The following is a 23,613-nucleotide window of genomic DNA, read 5'->3' on the forward strand; positions in this document are numbered from 1 at the left end:
TTTTTTCAAAATAAAAAGGGCTGGGGATATAGCTCAGTGGTAGAACACTAGCATGCATAAGGCCCTTTGTTCAATTCCAGCACTACACTACCACCCCCCAAAAAATCCTAAAAAGAAAGTTCTCTATCCTGGTCACTGCTCAGTACTCTCTCATGATATCTATTCAGTATATGGAAATCCAGCCCATCTACTTCGCCATTTTGAAGGGGTTTCTGGAGCCTCCTGGGTCACATGACTGGTTCTGTGCAGAGCCTGCCAGACATGCCAGCCCCACTTCCTGTTCCTCTGCATGTGCCACTCAGGAAGGCCACCCACCAGCAGTGGAGTTTGTCATGACCCTTCCAAGCTCCTACACTCTTATGACTAACATTCTCTAGCTTCTAGGGCTTGGCTCAGAGGCCACTGCTTCTAGGGCCTTTTCCAATCTTAGGCTGTCTGTGTCCTGTCCCTTATGTTTACTCGTGAGTTCATGCTTAGGTTCATAAGATGCAACTCTTGAATGATGCTTTGTCTGTGTCTGGGTCCTGGTAGACTGTTTGTATGTTCCCAGGAGAAGGAGACCTGTGATTGCTACTGGCCACGCTTTACCTTGAAGGGTGTGCAATAAGGCCAGTAAAGGCAAGATGGCATAGGTGAGGAAGACAACCTGCTTGTTGAGCCACCTGACTTCTCTGTGCCTGCTTATTCCTCTATGAAATGAATCATTGCAGATGTAGCCTACAGGGTACCACTCAAGGCAACAGTATGCATAGAACCCTGCCTCTCAGCCAGGGACTGGTACACTGAACCCAGGCATGACTGAGGCTTTGTCCTCTTCCCCAGGTGCCTTGTAAAAGAACCAAGGCCTTCATTCAAGGCCCTCACATATTTGTCTTGTACCACTGCCATGGATTCAGTCCTACCTGTCCTTTGACCCAAATTCTACTCACATTCTGTCTCTGCATACAGCAGACTAATGAATCTCATCCAACTTTCCATTGCTCTTAGAATAAAATTCTCACCTCTTAGCAGGACCCAATCTTGGCCCACTAGACTTACCTCAACCCTGACCTGTACACTGTTTGATCTGTAAACTCAGCAGATTTCATTCTGCCCCAGGGCCTCTGTATGTCTGGCACCCTGTCTGGAAATCTCTTCCCCCGGTGCTGTTGTCATTTAAGTCCCAGCTCAGAATCTCCTAAGAGGTTTTTCCTGATTATACCTTTGAGGGGTAAGGGGCCCCATTAATGACATCCTGTTTCTTTGAGTGCTTAGTAACAACAAAAGAAGCTACTGTTGCCCTACTGGACTATAAGCTTCTTAAGGCAGATACTATGGTCTGAATGTGTCCCCCCCAAAAAACACTGCGATGGTATCAAGAGGCGAGGACTTTGGGTACACAATGAGTGGATTAGTGCCTTATAAAAGGGTCAGAGGGAACTAGCTTATATCTCCCTCAACCCTTCTGACCTGTTATGTGAGGACACAGCATTCGTCCCCTTTTCTTCCCTTCCTGCCATGTGAGGACACCAAGACAGAGCTATTTATGAGGAATGGGCCTATCAGACACTGAGCCTGCTAGCACCTTCACCATGGACTTCCCAGTCTCAAGAACTATAAGAAAATAAATTTCTATTGTTTATAAACTACTCAGTCTCAATATTTTGTTATAGCAACACAAATGGACTAAGATAGCAAGGAACCTGCTCTTCTTGTTTGCTGTTTTCCCAGTACCTGGTATCTGATGCTTAATAACAACTCTAAGTTAGTACTTACTGGAAAAAAAAAAAAAAACGGATTTATTAAGCATTTGCTGTGTACAAGGCTCTTGGCACAAAAATGTGACTAAAAAGACCCAAATCCTTGGGGCTGGGGATGTGGCTCAAGCCGTAGCGCGCTCGCCTGGCATGCGTGCGGCCCGGGTTCGATCCTCAGCACCACATACAAACAAAGATGTTGTGTCTGCCGAGAACTAAAAAATAAATATTAAAAAAAAAAAAAAAGACCCAAATCCTGATCTCCAGAGACTTATGTTCTAAAACAGTTCCACACAACAGACTGGCTAGAGAGGGAGTTCTCTGCAGGATGTGGTGTTATAATGATATACCAGTATCTTCCCTTTTCAGAACCCCTGTGACTATAACAGCCTTTCTGTTTTTGTTTATTCAGGCTGATTATTCTCCAGCCTCTGCTCTGGTATAACCTTTAGTCTGAAAGTCCAAATTTCTGTTTCCTGTACCTCCCAAGGTCTGTCAATGTGGAGTCCTTGAGGTGGCATCTATTTTCCCCCTGGACAGAGAATTCTGTGGTGTCAGGTAAGAACAGAGTTGAATTGCTTTCTCCCAGCCCTCAAACATGTTTGGTGAATACAAGTTTTCCAAAAAGGCCTTACTCTTTGAGACACCCAAGCCTACTTGTTATTGTAGTGCCCCTGCCCCAGGTTTCCAGTCTACAGTCCTTTGTTGAAGACTCCCTTCTTACTCTGTGGCCTGGGCTCTGGCATTGACTAGCTGGGCCATCTTGTGCCCAGCTATAAAATGTGGTACAGGATACTTGCTTTCTTGGACCCTGGGAGACTCAGTTGCTCTTCCTCTTCTTGCCCTGAGCCCTGGAACCCCTTGATCCTGGAGCCCCATGGAGCAAAACATCTCCAAATGGCCATCCTAGTCTTGGCACAGGCAGGTCAGCCCATATGAAGATGTTCCTGTAGGGGGTGATAAGGGTAAGGCAAGGCCTTGACATTTGTCCTGATAACAGCTTTAGCTTTCAGAAACCAAAGCAGCTGCCAGATATTGATGCCTGGAGTCAAGAGACAACCCCACCTGAGACCTAGAGTCTGCCTGGAAGGCCCTGGTCTGGCTTTAAGTTGTTGGCTGTCACTAAGAAATAAAGGCTGTCTACTGTCCTTGGTCACTTAACCCCTCTGGACCTCAGTCTGTGCCTTTACAAAAGGGCAAACAACAGTGGTCGCCTATTTTACCCAGTTGCTATGAGGAGTAATGAGGCACCACGTATAAACAATTTAGCAAAATGCCTGCGGCAAGAAAGCTCCCTATGAATGTGAGCCATTACCCCACTAAGACTCAGGAAAGAAAGTATCTCAGTAAAGACCACAGAGTTAGATAATTGGAAGACTAGAGATGTAAACTCCAGTATAATGTTCAGATTCTATTCCATGCTGCAATCACAAAAAAAAAAGACCAGTCCCTGGGTGTGATGTGCCAACGTTCCCTAACATCTTAGGCTCTGGGTCCCCCATACTCTTGACCTCTCTCCTAAGTTGGCATCTCACTTGTTTACTAACATCAGCCTTGTCTGTATCTTAAGCAAAGCAGGAATCATGGCTACCTCCTTACCCCCATTCTTGGACAATCAAAGGGATTCTAGCTTCCTCAAAGCAGAATGAACCACAGTGAAAAAGACAGGTCGTTGAGTCTGGGAGCCAGGGAAAAGGGCCTTTCCATTGCTGGACAGACACTCTCTCAGGCAGCTGCCTCCCCTTATTGGTCTCAGTTCCGACAGTTCCCCCGTGGAGAAGGGACCTCCCAAGGAAGCTCCAACAGGACCTTTCGCTTCTGACCGCTATCAGAAGTAACTGGGGTCCTAGCCCTGGGAGTATCAGTAAAACACAAATGAACACAAGTGTGGGGGAGGGAGGCGAGGCGCGAGAGTCCACCTGGCCAGGTTTCGCTCCAAGCTCCACACAGCCTGGGCTGGGACGACAGTCGGCCCAAGGTCGCGCGGCCAGACCCTGCGCTGCGCTAGGGCGGTGTCCCCCTTGGTCCCCAGGGTGAGGGCTTGGCCCTCACAGAGGCACTGACCGGGCTCGAGCTGCGACCCCGCCGCCTCCGCCTCCGTCCTCATGACCCCGGCGGCGCGGGGCGCCCATGGCCCCGGCCCGGCGCGGGCTGTAGCTTCGGCTTCTGCTGGGCCAGGAGCGCGGCCGGTGCGTGTCGAGTTCCTCGGTCGCCGCCGTGGTAGGGAGAAGAGGAGGCGGCGGCCGGACCGCCTCAAACCCCGCCCTAGCTGTCTCAGGTCTGGAATCCCGAGGCCCCGCCCTTCCCTTCCCTTTCCCAGACTTGGGTTCCTAGAGGCCCCAGGCACCAGATTTAAGCCCGCCCCCGCCATTCGCAGTCCGGGTTTCCGATGGTCCCTCCCCCTTGTCCAATCCTTATGCTAACGTGACGCGTTTTCCGGAAGCTCCGCCCCTTTCCCTGAGCCCCGCCCGGAAGCCCCGGCGTACTGCAAACAGTGGCTTTTCAGAGGCTCTTCCCCTTAAGAAATTCCGCCAGCCTTCAGGGCCTGTCCTTTGCAGCTTCAGGTGTTAGCTCTAGTCCCGCCTTACACTTGGCGGAGGCTCCAGGCATCCTTTCTCCGGCTCCCTTTAGGGATTTTCCGGGGGCGGCCCCCCTACACTTCATTTCTCTGTACAGTGACATACCTCGCCTTGCTCAGCCGCCCTCACCAGGCGGTGACGTGATCCAAAGGTTAAATTGTGAGGCGAGATCCTGGCCCTCGGCACCACTTCCTGTCGCCCCCGATCCGAGGGCCCAGGCCCCAGATACCCGCCTTGCTGTCCAGCTTGCCCTTTGTGTGAAGTGCTTGGAAGTGCGAGCATTCCTGTCCCCTTGCCGGCTCCAGGGTCGGTGTTTCCCTCAACCCCTGGGCCTGTCATCAACTCACTCTCTTCCGGCGCCGGAACTGTGGTACCTTAGTCCACGTTTTCCAGCCGGCGGGGTGAAGAGGAAGCGGAGACTAGACCGCGCCCATCAATAAGGAAAGGAAAGGGCGGGTCATGCGCGCGGCATTTTGGGAACCCGTGGTATTCTGGGAACGTGGTTGCCGCCATTCGCTTTCCTCACGCCTTTGCAGTCACGTCAGTTTTAGCCACATCTTAGAGAAGGAGGAGTAGGCCGCCGCCGGTGAGGAGAGACCGAGGATGGGTGAGGGGAGGCCGAGGCACTTGTGAGGGCTGGACGTCGGAGAAGGATACGCTGCCCGGGAGCTCAGCCGGAATAAGGGAGGGAGGGAGGAGAGCGGGAAGCGGGGCCCCGCTCCATCATATTATTAGCACTTGGAATAGTTAATCACTAACTGTTCCCCAAAGTAGGTGATTTTCACTTCCTATGCTTCTACAGGTCATTGTTTTCCGAAATATCCAGTAAATCTTGGAATCACTTCTGCCTAATCATTTTCTTCCCCGAAGTCCTGTTTGGGTCATCCTTTTCAAAGGTCTTTGCATTTCTGCCTCTTTCTTGCAGTGCTTTCCAGACTGCTCTAGAAGGTGTAACAAGTTTTTCTGCTTTTAAGCTGTATATTCGAATCATTTTATAAGTGCTGTTGTTTTTTTCATTATGTATTTTCTTATGTATAAACCTGTAGCTTCCTGTTGTTATAATACAAATTCCTAAAGCTGAAAGCCATGAGTTCTCACCAAGGCATTCTCTTTACCCATCTACCTTCTTTGTCTCTTGAACACATGGTATGTGTTCCACATTTGAGTCATTGAGTCATCTCACTAAAATGTTCGCCGCTTATTTCTTTTTAATTAGTGTAAATCAAACGTTTATCCTGATTATTTTTCCTTCACAGTAACATTGCTTGCTTACAGCACGTTATCACTCTGAACATTTTGATACTTTTTTTCCTTAGCCTTGGTAGTGCAATAAATGGAGAGTCGAAAGACCTGAGTTGAAAAGCACAACCTCCACTCTTAGATTTGTCTGGGTCCTTTGGTCTGTGTCTGCACTACCTAGTATTGTGGTCTCTGGCCACACATGGTTGTTGAGCACTTGCAATATGCCTAGAGTGACTGACTGAATTTTCTGTTTTATTTAAGTTTAATTAGGTGCATGTAGACAGTGACTACCATTCTAAACAACTCAGGTCTATAACATTCTCAAAATTGAGTCACTAGCAATTGTAGGTTGACAAATATATTATTCTGAACGTGCATGCCAGTCCTCTCTCCCCCAGCATGCACACTGTATTGATTATTAATTATTTTGATAAAGATTAAGGGACACATAGTAGGGTGGGAGAAGGGAGGGGTTCTTTTCATTCCTATTAGCTTTCCCTTTGTCCATCCTATGACTCCTGTCCATCTCACATCTTGCATGAGTTTGCTGTGGTTCTTCCAAGCCAAGAACTAAGCTTCTTTCTTTTTGTTAATTTTTTTAGATGTTGATGAAAATTTATTTATATGTGGTGCTGAGAATCGAACCCAGTGCCTCACACATTCCAGACAAGTGCTCTACCACTGAGCCACAACCCCAGCCCGCTCCCTTTCTTTTATTGAAATTGTAGCTTTGGCATCTTGGAGTACCAGCCCTTCTTGGACTCTGAAAGATTAACTGAATGTTGTTTCTCTCACTGTAGAACTCTGTTCCGGCCAAGATGTCTATTGGTGTGCCGATTAAAGTTCTGCATGAGGCCGAGGGCCACATTGTGACATGTGAGACAAACACGGGTGAGGTATACCGAGGAAAGCTCATTGAAGCAGAAGACAATATGAACTGCCAGGTACCCTGCTTTACATGAGGTTGTGAGGGAGGTGTGTTCCAGTATCTCAGAGGACAAAAGGGTGGTGGGTGATTAGAGGTTTTTATGAGGCTCTTCTCATTCATCAGTTATTTACTGAATGCCTAATGTGTGCTAGGCACTCATAGGCTCTCAGACTATATGCATGAACAGGAAACTCAGGGTTTGAGGCAGAAAAGCCATATATAAATTTGGAATTTTGGGCTGGGGATGTGGCTCAAGCGGTAGCGCGCTCGCCTGGCATGTGTGCGGCCCGGGTTCGATCCTCAGCACCACATACAAAACAAAGATGTTGTGTCCGCCGATAACTAAAAAATAAATATTAAAATTCTCTCTCTCCCCCCCCCCCTTAAAAAAGATATAATAAATTTGGAATTTTGTCCTTTGTTTTCTCTATCCTGTAATCATTTTCTCCCATATTTTAAAGGGCTATTTTAGAGAAATGTTGCTGTTCCCTTTGGTAAACTCCTTCAGAGTCAGGGCTGTTATTCATTTTCCCCACATGCTTTGCAGTTGGCAAAATCTTCAGTACAGTGTGTTCTTACTTTTTTTCTTGGAGGAAGAAACTCATTTGATTATTGTAACTACCTTGTGAGGAAGCAAGTTTGATGATAATCTTGATATCCATAAAGTAGAGAGAATGAGATTAAAGAATTAAGCTACTAGACATCATTCTGCTAATATATGACGGAAAAGCTTCCTGATGTGGAACCCTTCTCATAGCACTACTTTGTTTTTTGCATAGTCACATGAATTTTTTTTTTTTTTTAAATATTAGTTGTTGATGGACCTTTACTCATTTAGTTATATACAGTACAGAGAATCAACCCCAGTGCCTCATACACGCTAGGCAAGTGCTCTACCACTGAGCCACAACCCCAGACCATAGTCACGTGAATTTTTATAGCATTACTTGATATGATCTTTGTTCTTTAAATCTGTGGTTAAGAGTTTGAGCTTTGGAATAAAAAATGTGAATTTTAATTCTAACTAGCTGACCTTAGGCATATGAATTGTCTGTTTCCTTTTCTGTAAAATAGAGATGGTGTTATTTGGGGGCTCTCATAGTTGGATGTATAAAAGTTTTATTCAGGAAATGTCATTAAAGGATAATAGAGCTAGGTATGGTGCCACACACCTATAATCCTTGCAACTTGGGAATCTGAGGCAAGGCAACTGCAAATTTGAGGCAATTTAGTGTTTCAAATAAAAAATAAGATCTAAAGATGTAGTTCTGTGGTAAAACAACTGAGTTCAATTCCTAAGAACACAAATAAAAACACAAAAGGATAATGGAACAAATAAGCATGAGTAGGCAAGAGAGTTTTCAGTCTGAGGTGTTAGTTTGACCAGGGAAAGGAGGATTGAGCAGAAAGAGCCTCATACTGCAGCATAGCTCTGAAGAAGTCTCAGCCAAACGTGTTGCTTCTATGAGAAGTTTAGAATAGAACAGAAATGGTCTGATTCTAGTACTCCTGCCATGGTTAGTATTTGGCCAAGAGTTTGTGGAGAGAGAGACCACAGGGTGAATGCTGTAGTGAATCCCACAGGTGGCAGCTTGAGGCTGTCAGGTCCCTGTACTATTCAAAGTCTGTTGTCTCTTGAGGGAGATATGAGCAGCACACTTCCAAGACTGTTACAAGGATAATACCTAAATCTCATGGTTGTTATATATATATCAGATGAGTTATGTGTGTGCAGCAGGTAGCTCAGTGCCTCACATGTTGTTATTGTTCAACGTAAGGTACCTATTACTGTTCTCTAGGTTGGAGAGGTAAAGAACCTTATCCTGGATTAAAATGGGGGTCAGGGGTTCAGACTGTCTATTGCTTTGCAGTATTCATTCATTTATTTGTGATTTTTTTTTTCTGTACCTTTGAGTCTATAATCTTCCTGCCAGGTTGAACACCTCAGGCATTTCCTTTGAATGCAAGGAGATTGACATCAGTAACTGAGGTTAATCTCCTCAGTGTTATTGTGAGAGTTCAGGCTCCTATGCTATCTGTTCTTCAACAGGAGGGTCTGAAAATTTGCACCTCTCTTTGTGCTATAAAGGGCCTGGCCTCTGTTACTCTTTTACTTTCATAAGTGCAGTCTTTTAGCTTAAGAGATCCTCATCTGTTTCAAGGCACTTTAGTTTGGAGAGTAGAATGCAAGACTTAGGGTAGTGACTCTTAATGTGCTTATTGAAATACTTGGTTTTTTTTAGTTAATTAATTTGGGCAATGTACTGAATCTTCAGGGCCTCAGACTTACAGACCGTTGGTATTAGACCTGAAATCACCTTGCAGTCTGCCATCTAGTATGACTTGGGATAAACTTTGGACCTCTTTCACACACTATTTCATTCTCCACATCAGGGATAAGAACCATAGTACAGAGGAAAGGAGAGATGTGTGTCAAATGTTGGATGGGGGGCCAGTTACCTGCTTCCCTGCCTGTATTAGTTTTCTAGATCTACCATAATAAAGTTATACAGACTGGATGGTGTAAACAACTGAAATCTGTTTTCTCACCTTTCTAGAGGCTAAAAGTATGAGATCAGTGTATTGATGGATTGGTTTCTTGATAGGGCTATGAGGGAAGGATCTGTTCCAGGCTCTCTTCAGCTGTGGAAGGCATCTTCTCCCACGTGGTCTTTCCTCTATAGCATCTCTGTCCAAGTTCCCCTCCCCCCCTTTTTAAACTATTTTTATGTGGTGCTGAGGATCGAACCCAGGGCCTCACACTTGCTAGGCAAGCTCTCCCGCTGAGCCACAACCCCAGCCCCAAATCCCCTCTTAATAAGGACACCAGTGTATGTGTTAAGGTCCACCCTAATGACCTCATTTTTTAACTTAATTGTAAACATGATCACATTCTGAGTTACTGGGGATTAGGGCTTCAATGTGTGGATTTTTGCAGGGACACAAGTCTCTAACCCTATCCATGTCAAAATGATGAGGCTTCATTGGGTCTACCAGAACTTAAGCTCACTGAATGTAGCAATCTGTGTGGCATTCAACTTGGCAGCAAGTAAACACTGAGCACTGTACTCAGGGAATACCCGGCCATATGTTCCTTCCTAGCTGGTCAGTCTGCCCTTTGGAAATGATGTCATACTCCCAATACTCTCCCTGCTTATTCTTTGCCAGAGGGTAGTGTTAATAACATTTTCTATTATAAAAATGGGATGGGTTAGCACTTTGCAAAGATTTGGAAAACAGTTGCAAGAATCTCAGTTGATGGACTTCTTTCCCAACATGTATTTTGGGGTTTAGTGTTTGCCTTATAAAAACTTTCAAAAAGAATTAGAGCTACTATATAGCTCGGTGTTAGATCCCTTGAATGCATGCACAAGGCCCTGGGTTTGATCCACAGCACCATAAAATCATAATAAAAAAACCCACCTTCCAATTTAAGGGTTTATTGTGGGAACCTAACATGGCTGTCAAAGCAGTGATCTTGAATTTCTGCTTCATGAGAGTATAGTTAAATGTTATAAGCTGGGCATGGGGGTGTGTGCCTAAGGCCCTAGCTGCTTGGGAGACTAAGGCAGAAGAATTGGTAGTTCAAGCAACATTTAAAAAACAAAAAAAAAGGAATAAGCCCAGCACAGTGGTGCATGCCTATAATCCCAGCAGCTCAGTGGCACTCAGGAGGCTGAGGCAGGAGAATCGTGTGTTCAAAGCCAATTTCAGCAAATAGTGAGGCCCTAAGCAACTAAGCAAGACCCTGTCTCAAGATAAAATGTAAAAAAGGGTTCAGGGTATGGCTCAGCGGTTAAGCACTCCTTGGTTCAATCCTCGATACAAAAAATAAAATTAAAAATTAAAAACCCCAATGTCCTACTTTATCTTCTCTAACAACAACTTCTTCCTCCCTTCCTCAATGTGTGTGTGTGTATGCTTGTACATGTGTGCACATGTTAGCAATCAAACCTAGGGCCTTATGCATGCTAGACAAACATTACCACTGAGCTACACCCTCAGCCCCTTATATGGTAGGATAAAAATTGAGGAATGTGTCTTGATTCAGGTAAGCTAGGCTAGAAAGTAAAATGAAACTATAAGCAGTCAGTTCCCAGCGATATAACCCCAAATCCCTGTACATTAAATAAAGGTATATTCAGGTACCTTTATATCATTACTAAGATGTGTAGTGTTCATAAGTTGTACAGATTGTCCTGGCATGCTAGGGAAATATATTAGATGATATCCTCAATAGTATTCCTAGTATTTTTAGAAGTAAAATATGGCTTCTTTTAGGGTCCCTTGGATATTTCTAAGATAACCTATTATAATACTTTTTTTGATATTTGGAAATGTAATGAAAGCATGCATTAAACCTGTGATGAGATCCCCTGAAGTAGCATTTAGTGGGTCAGAGGCTGCTAGCGGTTCTGTGCATCTGTGGTTTAGAAGGTAGCGGCCTTTACTTTCCTCTATAACCTCACAACTGCAAGGCAAGTATTGTCTGGTGACCAATTCTGAAGATTATGACATCTGCTATGGGTGATATTGTACTACTACTTTTGCTGTGGGCATCCTCTTAAGAGTGTGGATGGGGTTGAGCAAGGGCCCTTGTGACCTGCCGCATGATTCTTATTAGCCATTTTTTTGTTTGTAGCAGAGATGTGACATCCCTCATCTCTTGTCCAACGTGGGGATGTAAGACTTAGAACTAAAGGCCCCTAATGGTGCAAGTTTCTGTTCTTCGTCTCTCTGTACCCAACAAAGACTTAAACCATCCTGTCTTTATTAAACATCAAAGGAAGAACCAATCTTAAAGTAAGAATGCAAGTGTGATGTAGTGGTACACTCTTTTAATTCCATTTATTCAAGAGGCTGAGGCAAGAGAATTGAAAGTTCCAGGCCAGCCTGGACAACTTAGCAATACCCTGTTCAAAATAAATTAAACAGGGGTGGGGATGTAACTTGAGTGTAGAGCACTTGCCTAGCATGTATGGTTTAATCCCCAGTTCCACAAAAAGAAAGAGCCCGGTATTTGGTAAAATATTAAAAAACCATGAAGACTTGAAGGTGAGGGATAATGAGAAAGAATAAGCATGTAATTTTAGCACAAGACCATATACAGATAGCCTTTTGAGGGAGATCTTTATGACTGTAGGTTTTATTAGGAGTCCAGTGTGCAAGGTTCCAGAGTGTCTTCATAGATTCTTAGGGAATGCTGGGTGTCTTCTGGCCCAGCTGGTCAGTATTCAAACACTTAGGTCATCATATAATTTTTTAATGATGAAAAGCTATTATATAAATGTTTTTTACAAGTCAAGAATGTTATTCCAATTAAAAGTGAACATAACACATAAAATGGGTGACTCACAAAAGAAAAAATATATAAATGGAATATAACATGTAAAAAAGGCCTTAAGAGTCAAATATGTAAATTAGCAAATAATAAGAATATTCAAAGTTGAAAATAAAATTAATAATGCTACCAAGGATTCCTTGATAAACTATCAGTAGAGGTGGAAATTCTACTGCATAAAATTCTACTGTGTATCCTTTCTGTTAAGTGTGTTTACCATATGTCGGTGTGGAAAGAGTTTTAAGAACCAGTTTAATATTGTAGACAAAAATATATGTGCCAATGGTATCCATTGCTGTGGTATTTTTAGTAAAGAAAACATGAAAACCAACATTTCTGTTAATAGAGCTAAATAAATTGAGGTTAAACTACAGTTACGTAGAATATTCACCCTGTAAAAATGGATGACTATTTAAATGTTTGGAAGCATGGTTGATGTAAGTTGGGGGGATGGTTCAAAACTCCAAAATGTTTCCAATTTTGCAGAAATAAAACTAAATTATAAATGATACATATAAATACATACAGAAAACAAGTGTTTGAATAGTTATTTTGACTGAAATCATGCAGTTACATTTTTCATCTGGGTTCTGTAATCCCTACTTTGGGAGGCTGAAGCAAGAGGTTCACTTGAACCAATGAGTTTGAGGCCAGCCTGGGCAACATAATGAGGCTCTATCTCAAAGAAAAAGATAAAAATTTTTGTTCCCCCTTGCCCCCCAAAATAATGAGTGAAATAACAAGAAAAACAAAATGATAAGCATGTGTTAATTAATGTGTGTTCATAAAGTCTTAAGTAGAATCTGAGAGTAAGGATCAGATCCATTTCATCATAAACAAAGTGACAAAATTTTTACAAGTTTTGGTGAAAGAAAATGATAGAATTGTGAGTTCTGTAAAAGCTGAGATGGTGCTTTTGGAGCTTTGACATGACCATAGAGTGGATTGCATTCATCATACTCCCTTACCCCTAAATATTTTGTATTTTGTGTTTTCTAAGAATAAAGATAGGTAAGTTCATAAGTTGATATTCCCATTACAACAGTGACAACTAAGTGACTATATCTTTCTTGTGTATGTGTGTAATTGTCCTAAAAATGTACATTTCTAGCATGTTGATAGTCCTGAGGCACCCCCTAAAGATACAGAAAGAAAAATCAACTCAAACTCCTAACATACTCTCGCAACCTGAAACACTTCTGACACCAAATATGTAAGAATTTTTCCTAATACTTAGCAAGCAGTCACTTTTGTAGTGTTTACCAGTCAAATTAGTTTCTCCTAATTTAGTTCAGTCCTAACATTATTTATGTGGAGATAGCATCAGATATCATAGGTTGAGGGCTCGGTCTTCGAGACTGCCACCATCCTTGAGATGCCAATTGCAAGCCCTAGGTTGTTTTATCTGTGCTTCTGACCAACTTATTATAAATTAGGGGTCCACTACCCCCTCCAGTGGTACCCCTAATTTATACCAAGTTGGTCATGGTTTGATCAGTTTGCTCAACCAGCTCCCAGAATTCAGGAAAACACTTATGTTTATTGGTTTACTATGAAGGATATTAAAGAATATAGATAATCAGGACAAGGCATTGGGGAAGGGACATTGGAATCCCCATGCCCTTTCCAGGTGCATCACCTTCCTGAAAACCTGTGTCTCGTGGCACTCTTGTCTTTGGGGGTTTTTATGGAGATTTTATTGCATAGACATGATGGAAATATGGACAGACAAGTAGAAAGGCAATTGGGCAAAAAAGCTATGATCTAATGCTAATAGACTAAGTGAGGAAACCCAGCAAGACCTTTCTTTATGGATTCTTCTTGGCCTTTCTGTCCCGTATTCCTTCCTCCCAGATACAGGACAGGACCCCTCATAGTCTGCTATCAGACAATGTAGGTCAGAATTTCTTTATGACCAGCTCTAAGATAGAAAGGCAGAGAAAGATAATTTTTATGGCCTGCCTTTGGGAAGGAGATGTTCTAGTTTCTATGGCCTGCCTTGGTGGTAGTCGAGGAGTTGTGAGTTAGGAACCATGGATGGACACTCCCTCAAAAAAAAAAAAATGTGAATATATATATTTATACATACACACACATACAGATATAAATGTATATATATATAATTTATTTGTTTATTTATTTTTTCATATCACCACACAACACAACCCAGCATTACTTCACAATCTTGGAGCTAGAGCTAGCTGTTTACATCTCAGTGTCGAGTGTCATTTCAGTTGTGTACCTGGCTTTCACCATTTGTGTTTCATTGTGGCTGTTTAGGTAGTTGATCAAACTCAGTGTTCCATCCTAACTTTCATGAAAACAGTCCACTCAAAAGTTGGTGTCTTTGGCCATGTTAGTGCACACCTGTAATCCCAGTTACTCGGGAAACAGGAGGATAGCAACCTGGGCAACTTGGTGAAACCCTGTCTCAAAAAAGTTTGAGGGATGTAGCTCAGTGTTAACATGCCCCCTGGGTTCAGTTCCCAGTACTGCAAAAAGTTTCTACTTTTCCTTTGGCTTTATGGGGGACAACTAGTAGTACTGTGAGGCTGTGCAGCCATTTCCCCTCTGGTGTTGCAAAGAAAGCATGAGAACAGTAGTGAGCCTGAATCTTAGTGTTGAAGTACATGTCTTTTGGCATTAGAATCTCTTGTTCAGCCAGGACCTGAGCTATTTGTGAAAGCACACAAGGTCTTATTGGACCTGTGTGATAGCTTCCTTTGGAGAGTTTCAAAGCAGGGTGGGATTCTGACAGGGAAAGAGGGAGATGTGTCAGTGTGTGCTAGAGATGTGGCTTAGCAGTAGCACGGCCGCTAAAATAGATATTTTTAATTATCATTCAGATTTGACTTTTTCTGAGTTTCTGTTATGTGTTAGGTAATTGAGAGCTTAGACATACTTTGTTTTGTTTAATTGGCTCTTTGACAATTTCAGGAAGGAAGTCTGTTGCCGTGGCTAAGTGTATGGGTTTAGAGTTAGATGGACCTGGGTTCAAATCCCAGCCAAACTACATAGGGGCAACGTGATCCTGGGTAGAATAGAATGGTTAAGGGCACAGGGCTCCAGAGATAGATCTGCCTGACAGGCTATGCTACTTCATCTCTCCAGTGGGGCTGGGAATGGTGTCTGTCCCATCTCTCTGGTAGGGTCTTGAGGTATAAAATTAATTACTATGGCAAATCAGTCACCTGTGATAGCTCCCGGTGTCTAGTCAGTACTCAGGAAGTATTGGCTTTGTTACATTTTTTTCCCTCACTATAGAAAGGAACTGGGACTCAGAGAATTCTTCAGAGTACCCAGGGTTAAACTCCTGGGTACAGATGACAATGCTAGGTCTCATTCAGTTAGAGGGCCTCAGCCATTTTTGTCTTCCAGAGAGTTATGGGTATATCTGGTATTGGGGAGCCTGGTGGAATGCAGGTTTTTGTCTTGAGTAATAAACCATAATTGTGTTCTTTTGTGGCACCAGAGGTTATGATAGTCTTCAAGGGAAGAATAGGAGTTGTGTGAAAATTAACAAACTGGGGGTATGGAACCTATAGCAGAAGGCTTGATAGGAAACCAGAACCCTGTTGCCCCCGAAGGTAAAACAGAAACAGTGAATTGAAGCTCTAGAAATCATTCTAGCTGAGTGCACAGTTAGAGTGGGGAAAGCCCAGAGCATTGTTGGTCTTTTTTTATTCTGTGTTTTCAAGCAGAGACTACCTAACCAGGTATCATTTGAAGAGCAAGTAAGCATAAGATAGCAACAAGCAAGACAGAAATCTGGAGAAAACAACACACTGTTGTTGGGCTTGGCCTATTCTGAATAAATTACAGTCCTCTTGCCCATATGAGCAGAGGCGACAACCAAAACCTGATGCCTTCTGCATATCCCCTGGGTCTCTTTCGCCGCTTCCTTTCCTCCTCCACATCTACTTACGTATGCAAAGGAAGTTGGTAGTATCATCAGAAGAGAGAATTGGTTAAGATGTTCAAGGAAAGGGGTTATCCTGAGAAAATTATTACTTTAGCCATATATATATATTTTTTTAATATTTATTTTTTAGTTTTTGGCGGACACAACATCTTGGTTTTGTATATGGTGCTGAGGATCGAACCCGGGCCGCACGCATGCCAGGCGAGCGTGCTACCGCTTGAGCCACATCCCCAGCCCCATACTTTAGCCATATTTGCTATAGACATTGGCATAACTGAAAGAGGACATCAGTAGCTCAGCTGTCCATAGACTCCCAGTTATCCTTGCTAGTCAGTGTGGCTCTCTCATTGGAAAAGTTGGTTGTAAGATGGCGGGGGATGTGCACCCCAATTCAAGTGAGTGGGCCATCGCTGTTGCTGGCAATTTCCCCAGAGGGTATGACCATCACTACCACCCAAGCCCAAGTTCTCCAGTCATCCTTTTTTTTTTTTTAATTAAGCTGGTGTATATATATATATATATTTAGTTTTAGATGGAACACAGTATCTTTTTCTGTTTGTTTATTTTTATGTGGTACTGAAGATTGAACCCAGAGCCTCACAGTTGCTAGGCTCTACCACTGAGCCTCAACCCAGACCTCTCCATCATCTTTGCAGATTATCAGGACAAGTATCTCACAGGCAGCAACAGTGAACTTGCCCCACACTACCCCTTTCGTGTGTCTTAACCCTGACTTAGAGGGACTACCTCTAGAGGCTTATATCATTCAAGGACAGTTTGCCATTTGACAGCCAGATTTATCCAAGCTCCACCAGTTGACAGTACATCAGTCTCGCTTTCCCATGATGACACATGGCAATGCTGGATGCAGTGCAGATTTGGATGCATCTGCTCAGACTGCTTTTCTTTCCAGATACTTTTTTTTCTTGATTGGCTGTTACAGTTGGGCATTGAGGCGCCAAATGGCTGGCATACAGATCAAAATTTTGAATCCAGTGGAAGGATCTACTGATAGGCAGATTTACTACCAGTATTAGTATAGCTCAAAATCTAATTAGTCAATGTCAGGCCTTCCCTTGGACACAGATGGCATGAGGAGAAGCTAAACAATGCAGATTCATCTATAATTCCTTTGCTGTTCACCCATGATACATCTGTGTAGTTTCTGAACAGTGATCCCATTTTAAATAGTTTACAAAAAAGATGTACTGGAACTTTATGAATAGAAATTGGACACACACACACACACAAAGATAATTCTCTCCTCTATTCAGAAGACTACTTTTTTAAATGTGGCATCTATTGAATTTGATACTGGCAGATCTGTATTCCTTCCCACACCCAGCATGTCTGCTGGCTGCTCTCACCTAGAGGTTCCCTCCCTCCAGCCCACAACTGCGCGTGTTGGCACATTCCACTTCCTAAAGTGTTGCCTTAATCCTGTTAGCCCTTCCTCTGTCCACAAACTTGAGTGATTCATCTCTAAAGTGATGACCCTATCCTCAGTCATGATTCTGACTCAAGGACCCAGTCCTTGCATTCTAAAAGTTCCTGCCTGAGTGCCCTCCTTCTTGTTTAAGCTTTTGCCTCATGCCTCTTTAGTATTGCAAACCCTGGGAGTGGTACTGCCATCTCCACTTCTTGGGCCCTGTACTATAGGAGAGTCAGAACTAGATCTGGCCTATGCTTGTAACTTTCATGGTACCTTTGTAATCTGAGTTCCAGGAAGGTGCAGGAGAGGACATGGTTTGGATAAGCAGTTAAAAACCATTTGAGGGCTGGGGATGTGGCTCAAGCGGTAGCGTGCTCGCCTGGCATGCGTGCGCCCCGGGTTCGATCCTCAGCACCACATACAAACAAAGATACTGTGTCCGCTGATAACTAAAAAGTAAATATTAAAATTCTCTCTCTTTCTCTCTCTGTCTCTCTTTAAAAAACAAAACAGAACGTTTGAATTAGGGTTTATCATCATCAAGAACTTTTCATATACTGGCCCAGGAGACAGTATAGTCAGCAGAGGTGGGGCTCTGGAACCAGGCCATCTGTTTCCAAACTGTTGCCCCCTGCATTCCAGCTCTTTGACCTTGTACACATTCATAGTTTTTTTGTTTTGTTTTGTTCTGGTTTTTAATCTGTGAAAGTTGAAGAGCTTATACCTACCCTGCTTAATGCAGTCCCTGGCGCATACAGTAGTACCAACTATTATTGTGATAGTTCACCAGCATTGCCTAGTTCCTTTATCGCACAATGTCAGTTTTTGCAATTCTAGACTCCCCTATCCCACCAGTCAAAACATCTGTTCTCTATTAGTGCTATTAATCTATTCTCTTTGTTTGTTTTTTTGGCTTTTTTTTTTTTTTTTGGGGGGGGGGGTGTGTGTGCACCAGGGATTGAACCCAGAGGCACTTAACCACTCAGCTACATCTCCAACCCTTTTTATTTTTTACTTTAAGACAAGGTCCCTCTAAGCTTCTTAGGGCCTCACTAAGTTGATGAGGCTGGCCTCAATCTTGTGGTCCTCCTACCTCAGCCTCCTGAGTTGCTGGGATTACAGGTATGCACCACCACAATTGGCATGCTGTTGACCCTTATTGATAAGCTGGTAATTTTTTTTCCAGATGTCCAACATCACAGTCACGTACAGAGATGGCAGAGTAGCACAACTGGAACAGGTGTACATCCGTGGCAGCAAGATCCGCTTCCTGATTTTGCCTGACATGCTGAAAAATGCACCCATGTTAAAGAGCATGAAAAATAAAAATCAAGGTTCAGGGGCTGGCAGGGGGAAAGCTGCTATTCTGAAGGCCCAAGGTAGGTGCTCCTCCTGCATGGGTTTTTAAATTAGGGTTTATCTTCTGTATTTTAGGAAAAGGTCCAGTTACTGCTTATGGGCAGGGGTGGACTTGACCTCAGCTGTCTTCACACCCAGTACCACCCTTTTTCCCTGCACCCATTTCCCCTCTGAAATGGTGGGGTCTCGCCTGATCTGATCCCAGTTATAGGGCTTATGCAAAATCCAAAGTGGCTCTTTAGAAATTAGGCAGAACTTCCTATCATTTAAGATAATAAATCTTCTATTATACCTTTATTAAAGGGCCTTCCTTTTCAGAAGTTCTATCTAAGAGGCCTAAGGATAGTTTGCTCTTACCTAGTTTGCAGAGCAGAGATATACCAGGATGTGAATGAACTGATTTTTTAAGCAGTCGGGGGCAGCATTCCTAGAAAGACTTGTTGATATGTGTTGATATCCAGCATGTACTTGGTGAGATGCTAACAGTGGGAATCCATTTCCAGACAAGGAATATGTGTTTGAGCCATCTTTACCCAATAATGGGCTAGACTTCCAGTTTCTTTGTTTTGCAGTGCTGAGGATTGAGCCTTCTGCTAAAAAAGTGCTCTACCACTGAGCTAATTCCTCAGTCCCAGGATTTGTAGCTTCAAAGCTGTTTATATTTGACAATAAATCCCTCTTTTAGCACATTCTAGAAGTGTACCAGCCTTTATCTAGTGACAGCCAGGCTGCTTTTCTTAAGGTTAGCCTAGTCAGGTTTTATACTTGGGCCCCTTTAGAGTTCTGCTACATTGTTAGGTAAGAAAGCAAGTGTTATCTCTTAGAAACTGCCTAGTGTGGAGCAAAGATTTACAGTCAAGGAAGGCCTTGGATCCTTCGTTTGTATCTTTAGCTGCATATTTTACATATTTGATAGTGATATAGCTTTGAGTTTAAAGATACAATAATGTAATCTTTTATAATGCCCTCAAAAAAACAACAGTTAAGCCAGGCAAGGTGGCGCACGCCTGTAATCCCAGCAGTTGGGGAGGCTGAGGCAGTAGGATTATGAGTTCAAAGCCAGCCTCAGCGATGGCGAGGCGCTAAGCATCTCGGTGCGATGCTGTCTCTAAATAATATACAAAATAGGGCTAGGGATATGGCTCAGTGGTTGAGTGTCTCTGAGTTCAATCTCTAGTACAAAAAAAAAATAAATAAATCTTTTGCCCTTTGGTTGCCATGATTGACCTAGTGGAGCTGCACCATTTCTCCAGCCACAGGGGCACTGGCTGGCTATGGACTAAAAGGCACTTGGCAGTGAGTTTGCCTACACTTCTGACTTCTGCCTGAACCACCTGTGCCTCTCTCAGACCCTGGCGCTAGTCCTGTCATCAGGTGGATGGGTTCTCATGGAACTCTCCTCCCTCTTCAGGACAGCTCCAGGCTCTGGAAGAGCAGAGAAGGGTGAGACTCCAGTTCGTAGCCATCAGAATATTTTCATTTGTTTTTCAAATCCTCTGATGCCCTCCTAGACTTCTTGTGTTACAGAGGTCCAAATTATTTGTTTCAGATTTTTAAAGTGAATTAAATGCATCTGTAACGTTTTATTTGCTTGGCCTAGCCCAGCCTTGTGAATTCATCTTTTTTTCTGTGTCCTCAAGACCACCTTTTCTCTCTGTACTGCCTCTCACCTCTTTTTTTTTTTTTTTTTGGACTAATATCTACTATTTATTGGACAATTTGCAAAGCACACCATATACATTATTTATTTCTCATGAAAATCCTATGAGGTAGGTATTACATCCAAATCTTACAGATTAATGCAGAGTTTCAGAAAGAATAAGCCATTTGCCCACTTCCCACTGCAAGGGAGAAGCCAAACCATAATTTGATCCTAATCTGTCTCACTGGAGGATGATCTTTACAGGGATAAAATTTATCATCATGTATGTTTTCAAAGAAAATCAGAATCACTTTATTTTGGAATCACATATAGGGTTGATGTCATCACTAAAAAAAGTTGTCTCTAAGTAATCCTTCCAGTGTTTTGATTCTGCTAAAATGCCTTCAGAAAGGTATTACTGACAAAGCTACCCAACAAGCCCTCTGAAACAAAAAATGAAATGGATATTTACCTCTATAAGTGTAAATATAGTTTTAGGACTTATATCTTACAGCTGTATCCTGCAGAGGTATACATAATAACATTAGGTTTTATGTTATCAATGTAATAGAAAAGAACAATTTAAACAATCTTTAGTAACAGATTAATTATGGTTCATCCATTCAATAGAACTGTATACAGCCAAAAAAGAAGTAAGGCTTCTTGTTCCTTAAATGCTGATACAGAATGAGCTCCATTAAAGAAAAACAATTATGTATAGTTTGTTACCATTTGCATATAGACATGTTTAGGAACAGACTCTTCCTCAAAAGTAAACTGGGAATGTGTAACAGTGACTGCCCAAGGAAGAAGAGCTAAAAATAAAGAGGATAGGGATGAGACAGGTCCTGTATTTACATGAAATCACTTCCTGTATCTTCACTCATTGGAAAAGTTACCTACTAAAATATTTTTAATTAAAAAAATTCAAACTAGTAATGGGGCACCTATAATCCCAGCTACTTGAGAAGTTGAGGCAGGAGGATCACAAATTCAAGACCAGCCTGGGCAAATTAGCAAGACCCTGTCTCAAAATAAAAGCTGGACATGGTGATGCATATCTGTATTCCTAGTGATTTAGAAGGTTGAAACAGGAGGCTCATAAGTTAAAGGTTGGCCTCAGCTATTTAGCAAGATCTGTCTTAAATTAAAAGGGCTGGGATATAGCTCAGTGGAAAGTGCTTCTGGGTTCAATCTTCAGTATCACAAAAAAAAAAAAAAAAAGAAAAGAAAAGAAAGAATAAAAAAGGGCTGGAGATGTACTTGTAGTGTGTTGGCCCTGCATGTGTGAAGTCCTGTGTTTGATCTCTAGTACTAGAAAAAAAAAATTAAATAAATAAAAAAAAAGACTGGCCAGCATATTGATGTACCTGTTATCCCAGCATTCAGCGGGCTGAGGTGGGGAGATTGCTTGAGCCCTGGAGTTCAAGACTAGCCTAGGCAACAAGACTTCAATTAAAAAAAAAAAAATTATACGTGGAACTACATTTTTCTTAGGAGAAGCACTATGAAGTTATAATGTAAATATATCTTTTAATGTAAAAAGTCTTAACATTTCCTTTATCAACAATTTCACACTTACCCATGATAAAATGTCAAATGTACCTGTAATCCCAAGAATGATTCTTTTGAAGAAAAAGAGTAAGATCAAATACATCATTAAGGAAAAACATGCATGCTAAATAGACTGTGAATGTCATTAGAACAAAAACCATTGTTTTTCATATTTTTTAATTCCCCAGTTACTGATAAGATTCTTAGAATAGAGTGTCTCAGTTCATGAATAGCAAATTGATTTATTAGTTGAATTATCAACTATGGAGCTGCCTGACAACAGTAAAAATAAATGGATAATTCAACAGAAACTGGATTCTAGATATTAATTTTAATTACTTTGAAACAACAAAATTTAATAACAAATTAGTTTAACAAGCACCCATTATGACTGCAAAACTATGAAATTAGCATTATTTGTATCTGATCAGCTATACAAAAAACTCACTAATTTTTCTTTCGACAAAAGGTAGTAGAAATCCCAAACAACAGGGGAGAAGCGACTTTGCTAAACTAGCACCATAATTCCAGTCAGCTGGAAGGAAGGGCGGGGGAAGAGGCAAGGCTGTTGGACACATAAAGGGTAGTTCTTAACTTATGGCCCCACTTTTGCTCTGAGGCAACACTGGATCTATCAAAGAAGAAAATTGCTGTGGCTGGAGATGAAAAGATGAAAACAAAAGCTTTGGGATCAGATGGTACAGGAGGCCCCTCAGGGGCGGCAGAATCAGAGTATCCAGAACGTAGGGCTGGAGTGGGCATCAGGAACTAGGGGGTTTCTTCTTGGCTTCCAAATCCTTTTTAATCTCTTCAAGTTTTTTAGCCAAGTTTGGTATGTCATAGTTCTGAGCCAGATACATTCCAACCACGTTGCCAAAAGTAAATCCAAGCAGGAACTGGAGCATGCTGTCGGCCGAGAACACAAGGAGGGACAGAAACCCGGCTACAGCTCCACTGGCCGGTCGGAGCCTGCCTGCCCGGGCGCGAGGGCCTGCCTCTCACCTCTTGTATCACTGGACTAGAAGGCAGGAATCTAAGTGCTGGCACCTGCCCTAATGGCAGTAATCACCCCCTCCCCCCAGCCCTCTCTGGGTCTTCATCCCCTTATTATAAAGTGCTATGGGTCAGGGAAATGTTCAGTCAGGTAGCCTTTCAGGTCCCTTCCAGAGCTGATGTCCCAGGATTTAAGCTGCTCCATGTTGTGAACATGCACTGACTACACTGACCTGTTCTCATCATTCTATTCCTTTCAGTGGCTGCAAGAGGAAGAGGACGTGGAATGGGACGTGGAAACATCTTCCAAAAACGAAGATAATTTTCTCTGTTGAACAGAACTTTACTCTTCTTCTTTTAGATTATCTGAATTCATGGGGATAGGTGCCTGTATGTATGTTCTAGGTTTTGTTTGGGGATTTTTGTTTTGTTTATTGACATTTTTCTCTTTAGATCAGAGGAAATGTCAAACTAAATAAATTTGGTTATTTTGTTTTTTGAGAAAATACGGACTTTGTGTTCATTTTAGAGTTTGCTTTGGCAGCAGATTAAATTTTGACACCCTGGGAGGTATCTTGGAAGAATGCCAATACTTTGAAATAACACACTTATGGGTAAGAGTTTAAGCTGTTTTTCCAGGCTAGTTGGTTGAGCCCAGAAAAGCCCACCTCAAGAAGCTCCAAGAACACAGATTGTCTCTTTTGTCTTTGGATGCAGGTGCTTAATGTGGTGCCTTGTTCAGTTGCCTTTTGTGGAAATGTCATCAGCTCAGCTTTAGCAACACATGGCCAAGATGACTTGTGAAAAAGTCCAGTACTGTGACCTCTGGTAGTCTGGTAATCCTTGTGGTTCAGGATTTGGGAAAAGTAATGTAAATCTACAAAG

General features: G+C 42.5%; 3 protein-coding genes across 6 annotated transcripts in view; 1 reads left to right on the forward strand and 2 right to left on the reverse strand.

The window, feature by feature from the left end:
* Gucd1 (guanylyl cyclase domain containing 1) overlaps positions 1–4,722 on the reverse strand; it is a 14,028-nt gene extending 9,306 nt beyond the window's left edge. Inside the window, exons 1-2 of one of the 4 annotated variants that reach the window (XM_015500308.2) lie at positions 4,421–4,557; positions 2,537–2,683 (exon numbers count right to left, since the gene is read on the reverse strand). In XM_015500308.2, the coding sequence (XP_015355794.1) occupies positions 2,537–2,627 (91 nt within the window). In that variant the 5' untranslated portion in view covers positions 2,628–2,683; positions 4,421–4,557. Of the gene's footprint in view, positions 1–2,536; positions 2,684–3,800; positions 4,027–4,420 lie in introns of those variants that run through there. The other 3 variants (XM_015500307.2, XM_015500309.2, XM_015500306.2) reach the window with 3 other exon arrangements.
* Snrpd3 (small nuclear ribonucleoprotein D3 polypeptide) lies at positions 4,473–23,234 on the forward strand. Its single transcript, XM_015500310.2, has 4 exons — positions 4,473–4,901; positions 6,358–6,501; positions 18,367–18,559; positions 22,989–23,234. The coding sequence occupies exons 2-4, from the start codon at positions 6,376–6,378 to the stop codon at positions 23,048–23,050; spliced, it is 381 nt and encodes a 126-aa protein (XP_015355796.1). The 5' UTR covers positions 4,473–4,901; positions 6,358–6,375; the 3' UTR covers positions 23,051–23,234.
* LOC107154655 (short transmembrane mitochondrial protein 1) lies at positions 21,958–22,728 on the reverse strand. Its single transcript, XM_015500311.2, has one exon. It carries the CDS (start codon positions 22,638–22,640, stop codon positions 22,497–22,499), a length of 144 nt encoding a protein of 47 aa, XP_015355797.1. The 5' UTR covers positions 22,641–22,728; the 3' UTR covers positions 21,958–22,496.
* Positions 23,235–23,613: the final 379 nt, after the last annotated feature.

This window comes from Marmota marmota, unplaced genomic scaffold, assembly GCF_001458135.2.
Source record: "Marmota marmota marmota unplaced genomic scaffold, marMar, whole genome shotgun sequence".
NCBI classification, from domain to species: Eukaryota; Metazoa; Chordata; class Mammalia; order Rodentia; family Sciuridae; genus Marmota; species Marmota marmota.